Source organism: Bufo bufo, chromosome 6 (genome assembly GCF_905171765.1).
Source record: "Bufo bufo chromosome 6, aBufBuf1.1, whole genome shotgun sequence".
NCBI lineage: Eukaryota > Metazoa > Chordata > Amphibia > Anura > Bufonidae > Bufo > Bufo bufo.
In genome coordinates this window covers 163,343,761-163,366,268 of record NC_053394.1, presented here as the reverse complement: position 1 = coordinate 163,366,268, position 22,508 = coordinate 163,343,761, and the positions used below count along the sequence as shown (strand labels likewise).

General features: G+C 42.4%; 1 protein-coding gene across 1 annotated transcript in view; it reads left to right on the top strand.

The window, feature by feature from the left end:
- The window catches only part of LOC121003266 (anthrax toxin receptor 1-like), an 85,996-nt gene extending 63,851 nt beyond the window's left edge, over positions 1–22,145 (top strand). Inside the window, exons 10-18 of the mRNA XM_040434965.1 lie at positions 2,198–2,296; positions 4,285–4,354; positions 6,081–6,159; positions 9,376–9,471; positions 10,015–10,053; positions 17,771–17,869; positions 18,612–18,779; positions 18,869–18,949; positions 19,922–22,145. Of these exons, the coding sequence (XP_040290899.1) occupies positions 2,198–2,296; positions 4,285–4,354; positions 6,081–6,159; positions 9,376–9,471; positions 10,015–10,053; positions 17,771–17,869; positions 18,612–18,779; positions 18,869–18,949; positions 19,922–20,143 (953 nt within the window). The 3' untranslated portion in view covers positions 20,144–22,145. The remainder of the gene's footprint in view (positions 1–2,197; positions 2,297–4,284; positions 4,355–6,080; positions 6,160–9,375; positions 9,472–10,014; positions 10,054–17,770; positions 17,870–18,611; positions 18,780–18,868; positions 18,950–19,921) is intronic.
- The last annotated feature ends 363 nt before the right edge of the window (positions 22,146–22,508 follow it).

Here is a 22,508-nt window from a genome sequence, read left to right as displayed (position 1 = left end):
GTGGGGTGTTTCTACTGTCTGGGCATTGTAGAACCTCAGGAAACATGACAGGTGCTCAGAAAGTCAGAGCTGCTTCAAAATGCGGAAATTCACATTTTTGTACCATAGTTTGTAAACGCTATAACTTTTGCGCAAACCAATAAATATATACTTATTGCATTTTTTTTATCAAAGACTTGTAGAACAATAAATTTAGATAAAAATTTATATAGAAATGTAGTTTTATTTGAAAAATTTTACAACAGAAATTGAAAAATGTCATTTTTTGGCCAAAATTTTGGTCAATTTCGATTAATATAAAAAAAAGTAAAAATGTCAGCAGCAATGAAATACCACCAAATGAAAGCTCTATTAGTCATAAGAAAAGGAGGTAAAATTCATTTGGGTGGTAAGTTGTATGACCGAGCAATAAACCGTCAAAGTAGTGTAGTGCAGAATTGTAAAAAGTGGTCTAGTCATTAAGGGGGTTTAAGCTAGGGGAGCAGAGGTGGTTAACAGTGACTTTCATAGTGACTTCCCCTTTAACAGTGACCGCCGCTTTAACAGTGACCACCTCTTTAACAGTGACTTTCACAGTGGCCGCCCCTTTAACAGTGACATTCACAGTGACCGCCCCTTTAACAGTGACATTCACAGTGACCGCCCCTTTAACAGTGACATTCACAGTGACCGCCCCTTTAACTGTGACATTCACAGTGACCGCCCCTTTAACAGTGACTTTCACAGTGACCGCCCCTTTAACAGTGACTTTCACAGTGACCGCCCCTTTAATAACAGTGACCTCCAGTGTGCCCGCTTTAATAACCGTGACCTCCACTGTGCCCACCCCTTTAAAAATAGTGACCTCCACAGTACCCACCCCTTTAAGCAGTAAAGAAAAATGGCTGGGTTGTTATGGAAACCTGGGGTAAAACTGTGTTTATGGCAGTTGGGATTTGAAGAGAAAGACTTGCAGGCTTGTATTTTGGGGGGGGGGCTCATTTTTTGGGAATATCTCAGGAACGGTACGTCGTAGAGAGCTGAGACCCAGTCTAAAACCTTCCCAGACACCTGATGTACCAAAACCTTCCCGGACACCTGTGCCAAATTTGGTGAAGATCGGTCCAGTCGTTTGGTCGCGCATAAAGAACGTCCAGACAGACAGAAACTCATTAATATATATATATATATATATATATATATATATATATATAAGAGATTAACAAACAACAAACATATGTAAAACATACCTGGACCAAGCGAGCTCCAAACCATAAAATGAAACAATAACTAACTTTGCCATATAATATATCAAATTAGTTCTAACTCATCCAAAGGAGGTCCTCAAAGCCACAAACTATAACCTCATCCGCTCACAGAACACTTTCTGTACCTACAGCGGATAAACGATGGCTTGCAGGCACCAAATCACTGACTGAGGGGTATTCGCAAGCCCCTTGACCCCCATGTAAGTGACTGGTCCTCCAGCTGGAAGCTCTAGATTGTAGCCAAGCAACTCCTCCTTTTGTTCGTAAATTGGAGAGCTACAGTGGCTACCGGCCAATCTCTGAGCCCATCCATTTATTACCAACTTTGGGAAGCCCACACCAGCCCACCCCCCAGATAATGAGACAAGTCCCCAGCATGCTGCAGCATGGCTAATCCCCCATTCCAAATTCTGCCAAACCAACAACCAATAGCATCCATCACAGTTACATCATGGAGGACTTTGCCCAGTTTACACCCTCGGGAAAAGTGGCCAATGGCCCCTCCCAGACACCATTTATAAATCCCCTGATGACCCTAGGGTACGCAGTATGCTACCAAGCCTGCCCTCCTTAATGTGCCCCATGTAACCATAATAGTCTCTCAAAAACCCCATCACGGTGACCTCCCCTGCTCCACTTAAACGTAGTCTAATTCAACTAACTACTGGAATTCTCTGTTAAACATAGGTGGTCAAGTTCCCATGAGCTCTTGCCCCTACTTACAATACGGCCCTGCTTTTAAACTTTACGTTTACAGTTTGGGCAAATGCAACTCAGATTACTGGCATTTCCTTATGTGTCATTTAGAATGATGATGAGTAATTTATGATTCAGTTCCAGGTCATCAGATGTTTTCATTCATGATGGCACTGAGTGTTTGATGCCCCATGAAAGGCCCTTTCATCTAGAACTACCCTTTGAATGTTTTTCTTTGTGTGTTCTCTTTTCAGAGTCCTTCCAGGTGGTGGTACGAGGAAATGGCTTCCAGAGCGCCCGTGACACCAGTCAAGTCTTGTGCAGCTTTAAACTCAATGATAGCTTCACTATAAGTAAGAACACCACAGCAAAGTATAACAAAGTACAGAGGAGAAGTGGAGCACTTACCCATGACAATCAATTGGTTGGTTGCTATGGGAAAGAATTCCCCTGTTTTCTTCCACTGTTTTTTATAAATCTCACCCAAAGTGTCCGTAGATTACCTTGGTGTACTTTGTAATGTAAGATTTCACTGCTGCCAATTTCTAGATCTCCTGCCACTCCTCAGTTTACCCATCAGCATCTAGATATGTCATCCTTAGATACAGTACATCATTGAGCACTTCAGGCCACTCACAGCCCACCACATTGGAGTGTTGTTTTTAGTTGCTACTGCAGTACGCAGCCCTGCAGGGTGAGCGAATGTGAGGTCACGGTTAATAGGCAGAACGAGGTTTGCTCTTGGTACTCACAGTTTATAGATACCCTGGGCAGGCGTACAGCAGTGATGGAGAGGCTGGCACATGGATCCTCTGGGGCACTCTCTGTGTATAGGGACCAGGCCAGGTGGTAGGTGAGGTGCCCTAGGTGTTGTAGGTTTAATGTGCCTGTGGCAAGATCCCTTAAAGTTCGTGACGCCAGTGCCGGTAACGGTGGCACACCGATTCCTTGCAGTAATAAGTGAGGAACACACGTGCAGTGAACCAAAGCTTCCTTTTACTGAACAGGTTAACTATTTACAGTCTTTGGTCAGTTCCACATGTATAAGATGGCGACAGGCAGGCTTTACATCAAATGGCAGGCACAATGTTCTTGCAAGATACTCAGAGGGTAAAACACTTACAGATCAGGCTGCACTTTTCCTCAGAATCCTGTCTGTCTTTATTCCAAGGCCCGTATGCCCTATTGCTGGCTTTATCATTGGTTAGGGAAAACTTCCTCTCGTATATGACTCCTTGCTGTGAATATATCCTTCTGCCCTTCAGCTCTCTGTTTGGCTGGAACAAGCTTGGCTCTGCACTGTACTTTTATGGGAACTTTGTTTCTCAGGAGGCAGACTCTTCTCCTGGTTCAACTTCTGTGCTTCTTTTGCTCAGGAACCCTCAGGCAGGCTAGACTGTACTCACTAACCTCCTGGAATATACTGCACTAACCCCTTCCTTTCTGGGCCTAACTATATATACTAGGGGGTTCCCTAGCTCCCTCTACAGCTTGGGAGGAGAAACTACACCCCTGACAGGCCTGGTACACAGGAATTAACATGGCATTACAATGCAATACAAAATACCATTCTCCCACAGGAGGTGGAAGCAACATAACCCTTAATAGTGCCCACCTTTATGTAGTGGGATACTACACTACGCTTATTATGACATGACATATTGTTGACACTGCTGGATAGGACCCCTGCTACTAGCTTCAAACCTCCATCACTCAGGAGAAATCTGCAGACGGGCAAACTCCTTGAGTCCCAACTAAATTTGCAGTTACCTGTTACAATGGTTTAGCTTGGGAAAATGACTAACCCACTGGGCACCAGGTATTATTAAACAGCTTTTCTGCCCTACTCCACCAGGGATGCTAGCAGTAACCCATCACCACGGTAGACCTGCAGAGGTCCTTCGCTACCTTAACCCACCAGTGATGTTATCATTACCACCTTTTCTACTCTAACTCACTAGGGATATTACATTTTTTACTTACACCACCATAGACTACCAAGGAAGCAAAATACTATAGGTTGCCAGGATTTATTCGAATGCTGCATGGAATATTTATCTAGATATTGGGTGAAACTGTTTATCTGGACACTGTGTAACACAAGATATATGGATGCAATGTCTATATGGCTGCTGTATGGCTAATTATGTGGATGCTAAATGGCAATAATTATCTGATGCTTTTTCGGATTGCTCAGCATCTCCAAAATGGTCCTAATAAATTATTATAAAGAATATGGTAATAAATTTACTGTAAAATTCCACTTTTGTGGAAATGTATATGACCCTGGAAATTGTATTCTATAAAATTGATGTCCTATGTGTGTCTATGTGTCTTCCAGATGAGAAGCCGTCTATCATAGAAAACACTTACCTGCTATGCCCTGCTCCAGTAATTGAAGAAGTTGGACAGTATGTATCTTTAATTTGTGGTTCTGTTGGCACATCCAGTGGGTGACTAGTTGGGTCCAGATAGACATTTTTTTGTGACTCAAATGACTGCTTCTCTGTCATTTTCACTATACTTTGTCCAAGTCAGTACAATACCCAATCTTTAATCTCTAGATTCAGCGTTAAAATGTGCTTGTGTAGTAACTATCCCCAAAATAATATTGAACCATGTTCAGATGTGACTGGGAAAAACAAGATGGTGGACATTCATAAGGTAGCAAATGGATGCTCATGAATGATGCCTACTACCTTCTGTGACCGATCCCTATACTATGACTCAAAAAATTATTCATCAATAATTAGGCTCTCTATACAGCACTGGGTCACCATAGAACAATTAGGGTTCTACATGATTTGTTATCGTGCAGTATCTATTACCAATGTACTCCCTCAGGCTGTCGCTCCCTGGGGTTGGTGCAGGAGGGGCACCCTATGTTCCCTGTAGCTAGCTGATGGTGATTTTGGGGTGGCCTTGATGTTAAATGTCCATGTTGGTCTGAGGCAGGGCTTGAAGTGATGCAATGGCCTGAGTGTGGTGTTAGGAGAGTCAGTAATCAGGCCAGATTGAACTTAACAAAAGTCTCTCTTTACTGTGTACCAATTAGGAGTTGTAGTACATTCATCAATTATCTGTACACAGTGCAAATTTCACCCAGATGTCCAACATGAGCTAAGCAGGTGTTTACAGCAATGGCCCTCTGATTACTCTTTCTCTTGCTACAGTCTCTACTACTAAGATCAATGGCTTACAACTGCAATATGTCTCAATGCCTGCAAATCGTATGGCAGCATGAGATTCCAACAATACCACTGGCAAAATCATACCTGAAGTGTGCAGGGTGTCTGAACTCAGTATCCCTCCACTGCAGCCAGATCTGGAAATGCTGTACAAAGATCTCCTTGCTGACTAGAACGTTGTCACCTATGTTATTAATCTAGGATGCATTGGGTGGCTTAACTTGTTTTCCTTTTGCAGCAGCAAAGACTACAATTCTCTCCGCTGGTTACCTTACTTACTCACGGTGTAGGCAATACTCTAAATCTCTTCTCTCCATCTCTGTAGAAGTAGCAGAGGACACACGGAAGCATTAAAGCTGAATGCCTGGGGAGAGGAGCTGAATGCCTGCTCCCTATCTCATCCAGGCCTGTCCTCACACACTTCCTACTCATAGAAGACTATAAATTTCACTATAATCTTTTGGAGTTAGGGGGAGGGATAAGCCCACACCAAGCTCCAGAGAGGGCGAGGTCAGGATAGTTAACTCCGGCCAAGCCTGACTCACGCTGGAACATACTGAGTGTGTTATATAACATAACAGTGTATCACATAACATTAAATGCAGAACATTACCATAACAGTGCATTATCAAACATTTGCAGATACCTCATCTGGGGTACTGCACAGTCACTGAATGGCCTACAAGAGTATTGTGCGAGCATACACTGGTGAGTGATCAGAGCATTCATGCCTGGAGCTTAGTGAGCACTATGCAGTGAATCACGTGATCGCTGGGTGTCTCAAGGGAAGAGCAGTGCTGCAGGGTTTGGCATACCCTGATCAGCTCTGCTTGTGTAAAAAGGGACGTGTCTACAGGTTAGGGAAGGCAGTACTTGGCTTACCCTAGTCTAGGACTCCAAACATTCTTATTGTGGAAGGTGGTCTTGATTTCTTCATCTTCTTTTTTAGGGTGATGTATCTACAGGTCAGCATGAACATGGGCCTCAACTTTATCTCTAGTTCTGTGAGCATCACCAGTACACATTGTGTAAGTATCGTGGGTGCACCTTAAAACGACAGACTAGTTATGTGTCACAAACTATATCTTGTCCCTCTCTAACAAAACGGCCAGTTTTGGAGGTGGCAAACTGGGCCTCCGATATTGTAGGCCAGCCTTGACCACAAGGGGATTTATAATTAATCCTAGACCACCAGGGACTTTATGATAAACTCCCTTACTGTCCCAGAGTAGCAGGGGTTAAACCAATGACTCCTTCCCTTTCCTAGAATACCAAAGACCTTATAATTGGCTCTTTTTGCACGTTAGACCTCTTTGTGGATGTTAACATTAAACCCTCTACTATCCTAAAATCTGGGATGCCTCCATTAAAGTGTTCCTATCTTAATTATTTGAAGGGAGTCTTTCACCTATATTGACCGTTATAGAACACTAACACCATTATTAGCATTATAGTCCCCATATGTGAATGCTACTTGCTGTTTAGCTGGCCGTCGCTTATTTTCTTCAAAAAACACTTTTATTCAATATGCAAATTAGGGCTGAAGGTGCCCAGGGGCGGCGTTTAAGCGGCCAGTGCCCAGGCCCCTCGTCGCTATTCATCTGAAACCCCTGCCCTTTTACCACTCTGGCCCCCTCTAGGTTCTTCTGCTAACCTCCTCCCTTCAGTGTGAAATGCTGCACCTGCGCCGTGCATCCGAATCACCGTGCCTGCTCACAGCAATACCCATTGTGGGCATCAGCATCCGAGCGTTTATTGCGCATGCGCCGACCCCAACATCTCGATCTAGCCGGCGACGAGGGGCCTGGGCACCGGCCGCTTGAACGCCGCCTCTGGGCACCTTCAGACCTAATTTTCATATTGAATAAAAGTGTTTTTTGAAGAAAATAAGTGACGGCCAGCTAAACAGTAAGTAGCATTCACATATGGGGACTATAATACTGATAATGGTGTTAGTGTTCTATAACGGTCAGTATAGGTGAAAGACTCCCTTTAAGGCCGAAAAAAGCCATTTGTCCATCCAGTTCGGCCTTTCATCCTGCAAGTTGATCCAGAGGAAGGCAAAAAAAAAAAAACTGTGAGATAGAAGCCAATTTTCCCCACTTTAGGGGAATAAAAAATTCCTTCCCGACTCCAATCAGGCAATCAAAATAACTCCCTGGATCAACGACCCCTCTCTAGTAGCTATAGCCTGTAATATTATTACACTCCAGAAATACATCCAGGCCCCTCTTGAATTCCTTTATTGTACTTACCATCACCACCTCCTCAGGCAGAACAGACATGGAAATTAATGGATTCGTGGCCGCCTCTCCATTCACACCAGCAGCAAGGGGTCAGGGGATAGAGATTTCCTTTGGGCAACCCATTTAGATCTTTTACTACTATAGATGGCAGAGTTGGCACCATTTCAAACTTCACCACTACTAGGCATTGCCACCTCTAACCCCTTTACCACTCTTGATGAAGATTAACCCAGAAACCTTTCAATATTATTTAGCAGTGAATGTGGGAGCTGTTTTTCTGTATTTTTGGGAACTATATGACAGTATTTTTGGTTTCTTAAGGGTAGTATTATTTGGATACTGCATACTACAGTATTTTGTTGGCAGTATTATGCAGCTTGTACAGTCATGGCCAAAAGTTTTGAGAATGACAAAAATATTAGTTTTCACAAAGTTTGCTGCTAAACTGCTTTTAGATCTTTGTTTCAGTTGTTTCTGTGATGTAGTGAAATATAATTACACGCACTTCAAACGTTTCAAAGGCTTTTATCGACAATTACATGACATTTATGCAAAGAGTCAGTATTTGCAGTGTTGGCCGTTCTTTTTCAGGACCTCTGCAATTCGACTGGGCATGCTCTCAATCAACTTCTGGGCCAATTCCTGACTGATAGCAACCCATTCTTTCATAATCACTTCTTGGAGTTTGTCAGAATTAGTGGGTTTTTGTTTGTCCACGCGCCTCTTGAGGATTGACCACAATGTCAACGTTTTGGTCCCCGAGCCACTTAGTTATCACTTTTGCCTTATGGCACGGTGCTCCATCGTGCTGGAAAATGCATTGTTCTTCACCAAACTGTTGTTGGATTGTTGGAAGAAGTTGCTGTTGGAGGGTGTTTTGGTACCATTCTTTATTCATGGCTGTTTTTTTGGGCACAATTGTGAGTGAGCCCACTCCCTTGAATGAGAAGCAACCCCACACATGAATGGTCTCAGGATGCTTTACTGTTGGCATGACACAGGACTGATGGTAGCGCTCACCTTTTCTTCTCCAGACAAGCCTTTTTCCAGATGCCCCAAACAATCGGAAAGAGGCTTCATTGGAGAATATGACTTTGCCCCAGTCCTCAGCAGTCCATTCACCATACTTTCTGCAGAAGATCAATCTGTCCCTGATTTTTTTTTTGAGAGAAGTGGCTTCTTTGCTGCCCTTCTTGACACCAGGCCATCTTCCAAAAGTCTTCGCCTCACTGTGCATGCAGATGCGCTCACACCTGCCTGCTGCCATTCCTGAGCAAGCTCTGCACTGGTGGCACTCCGATCCCGCAGCTGAATCCTCTTTAGGAGACGATCCTGGCGCTTGCTGGACTTTCTTGGATGCCCTGAAGCCTTCTTAATAAGAATTGAACCTCTTTCCTTGAAGTTCTTGATGATCCTATAAATTGTTGATTGAGGTGCAATCTTAGTAGCCACAATATCCTTGCCTGTGAAGCCATTTTTATGCAACGCAATGGTGGCTGCACGCGTTTCTTTGCAGGTTTTTTTGGGATTAAGTTAATTTTCATGCCAAAGAAGGACTATGCAATTCATCTGATCACTCTTCATAACATTCTGGAGTATATGCAAATTGCTATTATAAAAACTTAAGCAGCAACTTTTCCAATTTCCAATATTTATGTAATTCTCAAAACTTTTGGCCACAAGTGTACATAGTTGGACACTGTATGGGAGTATTATTCATATGTGTCTGTATTGTGTTTTTAGTCTGCTATTTTGCCTTTCAAAACTTTGCCCTAATACATTTCCGGCACTCTAGCTGTGGTGAAACTACGAGTCCCAGCATGCTCCATTCAAATCTATGGAGTTCTGAGAACAGCCAAGCAAGTGTGCATCTTGGGAGTTGTAGTTTTACCACAGCTGGAGTCCCGGAGGTTAGCCATCACAGTCATAGAATAATAGTTTGGTATCTATCTGGCCACCAAGTACCTATGTGATAATAAGATCCAATATCTTCCGCAGCGCACTGGAATCATTCTCTTCATTGCCCTGCTGATACTCTTCCTTCTACTTTTCCTGGCTTTGCTTTGGTGGTTTTGGCCACTTTGCTGCACTGTGGTGAGTACTGGCAATGATGCAATCCATTTTCAGCAAATAATATTTATTCATTGTATGACGAAATCTTCTGCAATATACAATAAGCTTTGTGTAGCAGTTTCTCCTAGCTTTGAAGATATTTGCTTGTAGTCTTTGAATTAGAACCTTTAAGGCTCCTTATAGATGTCCCAATTTAAAGAGATGTTTCTCCACGGCAGATTTCTCCATCCAGAAATGTGTATATTGTGGATAAAAATATTTTATTGCCCTTAGTTATCATAGAAAATCACCATTGTTTCATGAAGGAAATCCATTGATCGCCTATCACTGCTGGGCAGCGCTGCATTTCCCCTGCAGTGGCCCCTACTGGGTAAAGTTAGTATTACATGTCAGCCTCCATGAATGGACCACATCTGCCAAAACTAGAGCAACTTTTTCTTGACGCTCTCTGCTCTGTTTAATAGAGGTAGTTCCAAGCTGATGACCCATGTTCATTACATCCATAGGCCTGAATGTGACAGGTGGGAAGGGGTTATGCTGAAATATATGTCTGTTTTTTGACAGGTGATTAAAGAGCCACCACCACCTCCTCCTCCAGCACCAGTGAGTATTGAGCCTTGTATACCTGCATGCAATGCATCTAACCTTCACCTTGTTCTTGGACCTCTCCACGCTCCATTTGTCCACTGTATTATGAGTGTGATGTAACGGTTGATAAAGAATATTTCCCATTAGAGTCCAAGAACTAAATTCGGCTTTGGTCAAGTTGTAGGATTAGCCCATGTGGGAGCTGTAATGGCAAGCCATATTGATTGTCATACAGCTTTTTGCAGAGGTAACTAAAGGTGGATTTACACGGCGCAAGGAGAAGCCGATTGTCTGGAAAGAAGTGTTCCTTCCAGACAGTCGGCTGCTTGTTAGGCTATGTTCACACTGGCGTTTTGGTTTCTGTTTGTGAGATCCGTTTCAAGGCTCTCACAAGCGGTCCAAAACGGATCAGTTTTGCCCTAATGCATTCTGAATGGATAAGGATCCGATCAGAATGCATCAGTTTGCCTCCGTTCCGCTCTGGAGGCAGACACCAAAACGCTGCTTGTGTCCTGACACACAATGTAAGTCAATGGGGACAGATCCGTTTTCACTGACACAAAAGAAAACGTTTTGGCAATGTTAAAGATAATACAAACAGATCTGTTCTGAACGGATGCATGCGGTTCTATTATCAGTGCAGATCCATGACGGATCCGCACCAAACGCGAATGTGAAAGTAGCCTAAGTGGAGGTGAAGCACTGAATTTACATGCAGCGATCACCTCCACGGTATGAGGATGAGCGATGGCTGCTGCTTGTCCTCATACAAAATCATTGCCCCTGGACAACAGAGTGCTGTTTAGACCACACAATCTGCTGCCAAGGAACGATGATTGAGGTGTCCACACCTCAGATCATTTCAACAGATTAACAAGCATTTCGCTCATTCATCAGGTGATCTGCAGCACCTTTAGACAGGCAGATTATTGGGAATGAGCATTCATAGGAACGTTCACTCCCGATAATCGGCCCGATATTCGAGCCATGTAAATCCAACTTAAGAAATGGCTAGAATTCCATCTAAAGAGGTTGTGTCTCCATTAAATGTAATTTTAATATAATTTACTTTCTGTTACAAATATGCTCCAGGTGTGAGATATTCTCATGACATCATTATAATGGTGCCCCCTGATGTTTAAGCTGTATAGTAATGTGCATGTCCACTAACTGAGGAGGTCACACGTGCTAAGTTTCATCCTGAAACTGCCACCAGAGAAGGGTATGCCCCCTGAGCTGCTAGCCTGAAGAGAATTTAGCATAGTAATTGGACCAATAAATGGGGCGAACTCTGGATCCATGTGAGGTACAGAGCTGGTTCTAGCTTTGTTAGAAAGAGACTAATTTCCATTTTTTACATCAACCATGTCATGCCATCATTATTTCCATTTTTTACATCAACCATGTCATGCCACGTTTGAGGCCTATAAAGTGGTTGCTTCAGCATAGATCTCTATATAAACCTTTGTGCAGTGAGATCCCTCTAGCTATGGCTGCAGGCCAACACCACGTACTCTATGGCTGTGTAAAGGAGGTAAGCAAGGAATATGGAGCTTTGTATCAGAAAACCAGGACCCCAAACCTTATAAAGAATTCCGGACCTATTTGGAGTAATTCTAATTAATTAGATATTTTTGGTGTCACATATCACCATTATTAACCCTGTAATCATATTAGGTATTAATTGCTATGCCACCCTTGACTACCATGGACAATGTGCAGTACAACACCTTAGACCCTATGGACATAACTGAAGTTTGCAGGGGGGTTTATCATGGACCACCATTTTGGACTACACCTTGTCATAAATTAGGTGCATCCTTCAGCAGTCCGTGTGCTTAGAGTGAAATCTACGCCAGCTCAGAGTTGGCATAGTCTTTTTTGATGCCAGAAAAATGGCGTAAAAGAAAATAAATAAGCTGGGCCTCTCCCCAGCCTTGCCACGCCCCCTTCTTGGGAAAGTGTAGTGGGTGGCGTAGAAACACCACTTGTGCCTAGATTTAAGGTTTAAAAAGTCACAAACACGAATAGGGTCATTTATCAAACTGGTTTAAAGTAGACCTGGCTTATTTGCCCATAGCAACTAATTAGATTCCACCTTTTATCTTTGACAGCTCCTTTGGAAAATGAAATGTTGAATTTGATTGGTTGCTATGGGCAACTAAGCCAGTTCTACTTTATACCAGTTTGATAAATGAACCCAGAAGTTTGTTACTTTATTATGCCAGAAATGGAGGACGAGAATGATAAATTCCCCCCTTTCTCTCTGTCTAGAGGGTACACACATAGCTTTGGGGATACTTTGAAGTAATTTTTTTTTGGGGTTACTTGGCTTAGAAACAGCGATAAATACTGTCCTAGACCAACAAGAATTGAGGTATTCACAGCTAAATCACTCTAGACCACCTGACCCTTACAGAAGTACTATAGGGTAGGCCTCGAAAAACAGAACCCTGTGTGGTTTGTACAGGATAATGGAAGCATGAGATATGTACCCGTTACAGGAGATGGTGGAAGTGGTTTCTGACAGAGGCTATGCAAAGTTGTGCCCTTCTTACCATTTTCAGGATCACCTTCAGCAACACCACCTGTCCCATATTCCAGACATTTTAGTTTGTGGACTGGCTGGAATTAGTTTCATAAACTTCACCCTTCATGTAACCCCACAGATAAAAGTCACTCACTGTCTGGTGACCATGGAGGCCGCCACAACCCTTTGCTCACTTTATGTTGTTTTGTGAATGCCGCATGAAATCAGCACAGAGTCAGATGTGAAGTATGGCAAGTTGCCCTGTCTTTCTAGAAGAAACAGTATTTACGCTCAGAATTGCTCGTATATGTCCATATACACTGCTGGGTTCCAGAATCTGTGTACCCATAGCTGTGCAAAATGCCGATTATTGAATCATGAAGTGGATTTTGGTGCTGTTTGTGTGAATTTTGTGTGTGCCAGTACCTATAGTTTTGTAAATTAATACACCTGGGTAGAGGGAACCATGCTTCATCATGGATGGTTTATTGCAACGGACTAAATGCCACTCACTTCTGTTTATCCCCCTCCTGTAACTCCTGTTAAACTGACACTCATTGTGCCTTCTGGTGAAGTGATTCAAAGGGGTTGTCACGAAATATATTCTACATTTTTCAAAACAACATCTAGATCTGAATATTTTTGTAACTGTAAAAAATGTAGTATAGCTAGACCTATTCAATTAAATGTATCTGTATAGCGCCACCTGCTGTTGGTTCTTTTCCTTATTTTTTATCCATCTCACTGAGCTGTTTGAACATGCTCAGTTTAAAGGGGTTTTTCGAGATTTTAATACTGGTGACCTCAGGATACCCAGGACCCCCACGAATCGGCTGTTTGAGAAGCTCCGCGGCCTTCTCGCAGCTTTTCCTAGGCCTGTGACAACATGTTCATCTGTCACATTGCCTAGGCGCAGCTCAGCCCCATAGAAGTGAATGGGGCTGAGCGTAATACCACGCATAGCTCCATACATTGTATAGGAGCGCTGCTGCCTTCTCACACAGCTGATCGGCAGGGGTCCTGGGTGTCAGACCACCACAGATCAGATACCGAGGACCTATCTTGAGGACAGGTCATCAGTATTAAAATCTCGGAAAAACCTTTAAATCTTCTACTGCTACCAGCCATTTGTTCTGTTAGAAGCTGTGGCAGTTACTAGGAGAGAGCTGCAGCAGAAAGGACACACCTCCTGAGCTGATGATAATCTAGCATTTGGGGCAGTAAATGTGGAGATCTCTGGACCCATGTGTTGTACAGGGCTGGTTCTAGCCTTGTTAGAAATGTATTGTCATGTACTATATGATCTGGTCTAATTTTCATTGTTTACATCCACCATGGCATAACCCTGTTATTAAGTATACATCGACATGTTCTGCTGAGATAATTTTCATGTCAATTTCTTAACATTTCTCATAAACCTTGTATACTGCTTTTTGCTGGAACAGGAAGGTTAGAAAATTCACCAGAAAAACAGTCCTACGCTATGAGTTCCATACAGTGTTTTGGACTCCCTCACACATACCATTCCTGTCCTCTGCACAAAAAGTGCCACTCGACTGGCAGGGAAGGATACGATGGGCCTCATTAATTTCTTAAACTGCTGTGGTAAAATGAAAGCTGATCTCTGATTGCTTGCTATGGGCTACAAAGACAGTTTTGATGAATGAGGTCAGATAAGCATTATCCTGTACAAGCCACACAAGGGACAAGGGTCTGTTTTTCATGGCCCACACTGAATTACTTAGCCTTTACACACTCTTATGGAGATTTATCAAACTGGTGTAAAGTAGAACTGGCTTAGTTGCCTATAGCAACCAATCAGATTCCACCTTTCATTTTTCACAGCTCTTTTGGAAAATGAAAAGTGGAATCTGATTTGTTGCTATGGGCAACTAAGCAAGTTCTACTTTACACCAGATTGATAAATCTAGCCCCCTCCCCCCCATGTAATATAATTTATGTAGACATTTTTAATAAGAGGGAATCTTTCCTGTCTCCATTTTGGGCAATAAGGCACTTGTACACCACCCTTTGAAAATCAAGTGCTGCCTAGTTCGGAATGTGCTGACAGATTTGCTCTGCTCGTTTTTTTCTAGAAGGCCACATGGTAGGTCATTGACTATAATTGGCTGACCATGCAGCCCTTAAAGAAAACCAACTGGACCTAACAGGAGGCAAGTGGCATGGCGCATTTCTAGCACTAGTACTGTCACTTTATATTAGAGATCAGCAAAGGTCACAGAGGTCAAACTTTTGCCATTCCGACACTGGTAGTATACAAATGACTGTCATTGATGAGACAACCCCTTTAAGCATGTCTTTCAATGACTATCTACCATATCTTACATTATACAGTACAATAATATAAAATTGTAATTACTCCTGCAATATATGCAGGAAATATCACACATGAATATTGAGTAAAACCTGTACAAACCCTGGAAACAGTAAAATTCTTTCACTGGAATGTAAGAGGTTTTTCATTTTTTTTTTACCTGCTGGGTTAGCCATGTGCCATCCAACAAAATCTTCATTCACAGTTCAATACATTATCTAGAACCTCCCTCTTCCACTCTGACTCTGTGGATATATATACACAGGTTTCCTTTTTCAATCCTCCCTATGTATGGTATGTCTCACCACGACCTCTAGACAATGTGTCCATTGTTCTATAACATCAAGAGACTCATCAACTGCATCTATGAAAAAAATACGAATTCAAAAACCTTCCACAAAAAATGTATTTTCATATATACTTTATCATCTTTGACGCCTCACAACATCCACCAGTTTTGTAAGCGTTTCCTGCTTTCGATCTCCCCTTTTAGATTGTGAGCCAAGCTGATCATGTTTTGTAACTGCTTACTATTGCTGCAGTGCCCCTGCAGGAAAAACAAAGTATTACACTTATTGAAATGTCCAGTTGGTCCAATGTCCAGCTGGTAAGGGTCCAACTATTTTGATCCCAGTTTGTACAATGAAACACCGGGGAAGCACTGTGCTGTTTTGTCTCGTGTCAGCTCCACACATCTTTTTCTGGATACATTCTTACTATTTGGACTCCCAAATGATAAAGCACCAATGTCTATATTGAGAAAACCCTTTTAATTACAGTGGACATCATTTGGGTTCCTAAACAAAAGACGCCATCTGTTTATGATTTGGCAGAACGGCTCCTTAATAGATGAACTCTGATTTGACTTTGTATTATCATCATGTGGCATTTTATTTTTTTGTCTAGAAGGCTTAAATTCTTTCCTCCATGTCGTCTGCAGACATGTCACATGATCTTTGGAATGTTTCTGTATTCCCTATGAATCTATCTTTACAGAACAAAAGGGGCCATTTATCAGATGCTCCCAGCTGCACGACTCAAGTCAAAATAATGATGGTACCTTCACAATGAAAGAACAGGGATGAGGACTGGAGTTGGGATTCATTATTGTTATATTTTATTATTTATTTTTAAGTTCCTGGGCGCTGTACATCTAAAAGGGAGAGAACATGCACGACATGTTATTGACTTGGTGGCAGCAAGAGGTGGAAAGGGCTTGGGTGTGTGGGTTGAAGGACAGGATCAAATGTTATCCCAGGGCAGTGGATGTAAGAATTTTAAAAGAGAGCCATTAACTGATATAGCTGATATACATGCTAAGGTTCTGTATTGTAGGGAAGTGACATCTGGACCAGAGAGGTAAATTTGGGTGTCATCAGCATAGAGGTGGTATTGAAACTCGTGGGACTTTATGAGCTGTCCCAGGTTGAAGATATAAATGTGGAAGAGTAGGGGCCCCAGGACAGAGCCTTAAGGGACGTTAACAGAGAGAAGGTGTTATGAAGAGGTGGTGTGTGAATGGGAGACACTGAATGTTTGATTAGTGATGTATGAAGTGATCCAAGAAAGGAACAAGTCTCTGATGCCGAGGATATGAGAGTTTGTGACAGGAGGGAGTGGTCAACTGTGTTGAAGGCAGAGGACAAGTCTACGTGTAGAAGAAGGAGCTCAGAGAAATTACATTTAATTTAAACATGTAATAACTTTGGTTAGTGCAGATTCACTGGAGTTGGGGCCGACGCCAGATTGTAGATGGTCAAAAACTAAGTGGAATGAGATGTGGGATGGATAGTTCAAGGTCAACATGCTGTGGCTAATGTTCTGAACAGCTGTTGCATCAAGAGAGTTAAAGGGGTTGTCATCTGAAACATTGGTGGCACCCAAAGAATGAAGCTCCCAAAGAAAGTGAGATCGCATTGTGCATGAGTGTAAGGTACCTGTAAAAGGTAGTGTCCGAAGTGGAAATAGTGTGCTTGAGATCCAGGCAAAGCGTCGTCAGGCAAATAGTTCACAATCAAAATCCGGAGAAGAGTCAGGCAGGCTAAGGTCATACACGATCTGGCGGCAAGGTACAAAATCAGCAGGCTGTAGAATAGTCGGGATATCAGGCAGGAGTTCAATACAAGGAAGATCACTGAAGTCAAAACACCCAGGGAAGAAATCCAAATAAACGGGCACTGAGTGATGACCTCACTTCCTATTTAAAGGCTGTCCAGATTGAGAATTGTCCACAGCTGGCAGCAGGTGGAGCTAGAGAGTATGATGCAGTGTTGAACACAGTAAGGACATTCCCAAAGTCTAGATCTCTTCTGTAGCACAACAGGTAAGGCTATGGTTTAAGAGACCAGGAAGATCCCGGTTCGAATACAACCCGGGTCATGACAATGAGTGACCACCCTACATTCATTTTTAGGGGAATGCCAAAAATAGCAAAGCACTGGCTCTGCTATTTCTGGCAGTTCCATAGAAGTGAATGGAGGGAACTTCACTTCTATGTGACTTCTGAAAATTGTTGAGCTCCCCCGAAGACAGAGATGCGACCTGCACCTATATGACATTGGTGGCATATCCTAAAAATATGCCACTAATGTTCAAGGGGAGACAACTACTTATTTTCAACTGTCAAAAGAAACTTGTCTTGGTCTTGCTTATGGTTTAGGGTTCACCTAACACTAACACTGTTCAACAATCTGGCTAATGGGTGGCCTGTAGTTTAGATTTTTGTGGGTCTTCGGAAGAGGTATATATGATAGGGGTGTTAGCACTTACCTTTACCTAAAATGTTATTGAACTTGCTTGATAGTGCTGTCCGCACCGACTCAGAAGAAATGTATAATGAGTTTACTTTTTTAATCTTGTTTATTCAGGAATCTGATGATGAGGACGGTTTACCAAAGAAAAAGTGGCCAACTGTGGATGCATCTTATTATGGAGGAAGAGGCGTTGGGGGTATAAAGAGGATGGAGGTAAAACAGGGGCAGTTGTGGTGTTTACTAATCCAATAGCTATAACACTGACAGTAAAGGTTCAACAGCATCAGCGTGTGTAGGGACACGCACCGTTACAAGGGAAATAATAACACCAAGTTGTACATGTATTTATACATTTCTAGCAGGAATGGTAGAGTGACATCACAGAGCAAGTTCAAAGAAAAGATACTCCAGAATAGTTATTTCATTTGAAGTGTTTGCTTAGGACTCTTTCACATAAGCGATTTGGATTGTGTGAGGAGCTGTTCAGGAAAAAATGGTGGTTTTGCACGCAAGTTCAATAAGTTCTGTCTGCGATTGTGTTCCGTGTGTGCTCCCTCTTTGTTCAGATTGTATCCAGATTGCACGTGTTTTTCACACACTTGAAAAAAAACTGGAGTAACAATCTACATCTCCTAGCAACCATCAGTGAAAAACGCATTGCATCCGGATTCTTTTCGTTTTTCATGCAAGCCCCATTTACTTCTATAGAGACAGGGCTATGTGAAAAACACACAATATAGAACATAGTGCAATTTTTCATGAACACACAGATGATGAAAAATGGCACTCATGTACACAGGCCCATTGAAATGAATGGGTCAGGATTCAGTCTGGATGCTATGCAATCACGACATATATCGCATCCGGATGGAAAATTACTTTGTGTGAAAAAGTCCTAAAACAGACATGTAGATGTAGTATATGTTAAATAGATTTTTTTTTTTTTTAACTGTAGGTGAGGTGGGGTGGTAAGGGCTCCACTGAAGAAGGAGCAAAACTAGAGAAACCCAAAAATGCTGTCATTAAACTGCCAGAGCAAGAATTTGAACCCTGGGAGCCTAAACCAAAGAAAAACATGCGCCGTAATAATCCACAGGAGAGGAAATGGTACAGTCCAATCAAGGTAAAGAAGATGTTACTTCACAACATATCTCTGTCTACATCTAGAATTATGGTAGGTGAACTTACTTCTGACTTCATGTTTCACTCCAGGGTAAGCTTGATGCGATTTGGGCTCTGTTGAGGAGAGGATATGACCAAGTGTCACTAATGAGGCCGCAGACAGGAGACAAGGTAAGAACATATGACAACATGTCACTAGTCACTTCCTTGTGAGAGGTCATTTAGATTATCTAAACAGACTTTATATTTGTTCTCCAAATGGTCTACAAGTATGCATTTGTACCAGTGCTAATATGGTCACTCACAAGCCACTTTCTTGGCCAATGTACTGTATTTTGAGACAGGGCTACAGCAGTGAACTGAATCTTGTGGGAAAATTTATCTTCTATTCTGTCCATGGCGACACTTATCTCCATTATGGTCTGGCAGGTCTGTGTTATTATAGGAACATTGTACATAGCAACCATCCAAGTGTCATATTTCCAAGGCTAGAAAGATTGAAGCTAGATTGTTTTTGGTTGTTGTGTCCAATGTCCCTATGATAATAGTAACGGAGGGCAAAAAATGTTGCCATCAGCACACTGACCTGCTGGGTTACCAGGGCCAGAAGTATTGACATGCTGACAGATGAATTCTTAGAGAAGTTTAAGCTCATTATATTAAAGGGTATTCTAGCCACAGTAATGGTGATAAATGCTATATCATGGGGAGGTGACAGCTAAGACCTCCATTGATTACCAGAATTGGGGAGCCTTGTCCACTACCCCACCCTGCTACAGGGCTACAGATAGGAGAAGTGAGCATGCCCCACGCGACTCAATTCAAAGTCAGTGGAACTGATATGTTTTGTCAACGTTTTCTACTACATGGATTTGTAAAAGTCAAAAGAAGCCACTTCTTCACTATGAGTTTCTTTTGATCATTTCCCATAAACTACTGTTTTGGGGACAAATTCCCACAAACTTCCAATACTAATTGACTGTGTAGTGCCTGCACTGTTGTTCTGCTGGGCAACACTCAGAAGAGGAATCAGTAATCGATGTTTGAGGGACAGGCAGTTTGTTACTTCCCTGCATATCATAGTTTTCTTTAGTCTTTAAAATTTATTGTGTTTTTGTGTTTTCTCTCTTTTTTTTTTTCTAGGGACGCTGTATCAATTTCACAAGAGTTAAAGCTGATGGAAGCCAGGCTATCTATAAGCCACCTGCCAGAAGTGCTTCACCAAGCCCTCCACCACCTCCAATGCAATCACCTAAACAGCCTCCTCATCAACCACCACAGAGGCAACCTCCACCAGGTCCTCCACCTTCACGAATGCCCCCAGGTCCACCCCCTTCTCGTCCTCCTCCTGATCCTATGAATTGAGCCCATGCCATTGGCTTCTGTACGCTGGACTGAATTTAACTTTGTTAAAGCAGCTGCACGACTGCAGTAAAAGAATAGTTCTGGCCTGCAGTAGATCCTGAAATACCAATATGACTGGTGTGTTCACTTTGGAAGTAAGAACAGGACACATCATGCATAATAGTCATTTTTACATTAGAATGCATTGCAACTGTTATGTTTTGAGGTGGCATATTTATATGGCCACTACAGTGCTCACATAGGTCTTCATTATAACCCAGAGCTTCATGAATCCCGTGGCGTGCAGCTGCTTCTAACTCCTTCGCTGTTTGGATGTTAGTCTGGCAGCCAAAGGGTTACATGTACTCAGTCTATTTATTCTGTCTGTTTTTATATGTTAGAAATGACAAATGGAGTTTGTTGCTGGCCAGCAAAATGTGCCCCATTTGTGCTCAGGTGACAGCCTGACCTCAGTCATCTCCTTTTGAATCTTGTATCATGTAAACTCTATTCAGATCAGGTTTTCATTTTTTGCTTCACATTTGTATACTAAATTCCATTAAAGGAATAGCACTGGATACCAGCTTGTACTGTCAGGCATGCCAGCTAGGATCCCTTCCTTGATCCCAATAGGTCCCAGTGGCCCAATCAATCGCAGTTCCCATGCAGAAATATGAGGACAGCGCTAGGACAGGTTAGTGTAGAAGACCAACACAAGAGCAGGGCTGAGATGATGGCTCCTCTAGTTGAAGTTCTTAGCCTACTATTGGCCTCAGACTGGTCTCTTGCCATCTGCAGTGGGGGCATCAGTTATTCTATCTCTTTGTATAAATGTGTATGTGAAAGTTGTGTACAGCATTAGCATGTGACTGCTGGGCAGTTCAAGTAATTTATAAGATCTGCTGACAATCTCCATAACCTCCATTCCAGTAGCCAGAAGTCACAATTCGTTGGTTCTAACTCAGATGTCATCTTCTAAAAGAAGGAATGTAATTGATTTGAATACATATGTTTGTAAGTTTGTCCCTATAATTAAAGTTTCAGGATTTTAGGCATACACAATCCATCATTCAATCTTATTTTCTTAGCTCCAATCCAACAAGTCTCTGGAAATCACAATTTAAAATGTTTTAAATTTGACTTTTACGCTACAATAGTCTACAGCTATTTAGAGGGGCAATAGTTTGATCTTCATTGAGGTTATTGAACCAGTATCCTGCAAGTTCTAAGTTTAAAATGATGGAATAGTGCAAATTAATGCATGGATGAAAGACACTGTGTTCAGACAGAATGTTCTTCCAATCATACTTTCAAAAACAAACTAGATTAGACTGGTTGGCTGATATTGCACATAGTTGATATTTTCTAAAAAGTGTTGTCAAATTTTGAGAAGAGCACCACTGTAACACCTGACCTCACATAGCTCTCTATGGCAATGCCACAAATAATAGTAACCTAGTGCAGTCCAACAGTTGGGTCAGTTTTAAGGTTCCTTGTCTAGGGATCTGTCTGTAGCATACACAGTAGAGAAGGGGCAACATAGCAATTAAGGTGCACATTATAATTCCTCTGTACATAGAAGACTATACCACACAGTAGCAACCAGGACTCATCTCTCGAAGGCCCCATAGCAGGTCATTTTTCTTACATATGTAAGGGACCACTATCGCAGGAATGTGCAATCTCACCCAGAGTAGAGCTAAGAGATAACTATATCATTACGGTTGATTTTGACACAGCCCATCATTGACAGTTCTGCCCATGGTGGGATGGTGGTATTGGTACAGTGCTCAAACCAGTGGGAGAGACGTCACTTCAGCAGGTTTTATATTCAGGCCTCTCAACTGCACAGCTTCTCTTGTTCGTTCACTCAGGAGTTTCACCTGCGGCTACTCTTCCCTCCTCCAGCTGGGCTCAGCTCCAATTAAATGCAGGTCCCAGAGCCTAGAGTCACTGAAAGGCAGTCTGCAGATACAAAATCTTGCCTTGACACATCGCCCGACCGGCAGTAACCAAACTCGGCCTTAAAGGGAACCTGTCATGTGGATATTTGATTATAATCTAACTAATTATATACAATCATTAACTACTAAAAAGTACCTTAGCTGTATTCACTTACTGGTGTGACAGATGGTTACCTCATAATATACACACAAAGAGGCCACATGCCAATGAGCTGATTTGAGTCCAGCGTGATGTCATTGAGTCCAGCGTTTATTTAATTCAGAGCTATAGCCACTCCCCTGCCCACCTGCTGCTGATTCATATGGAAAATAACTGTCAATCAGCAGCAGGTGGGCGGGGAGAGTCAGGAGCTCATGAATATTCATGACTCATCATTATCAGCTGGAGCTTTTCAATACAAGATGTTGGCAGATTGACTGGG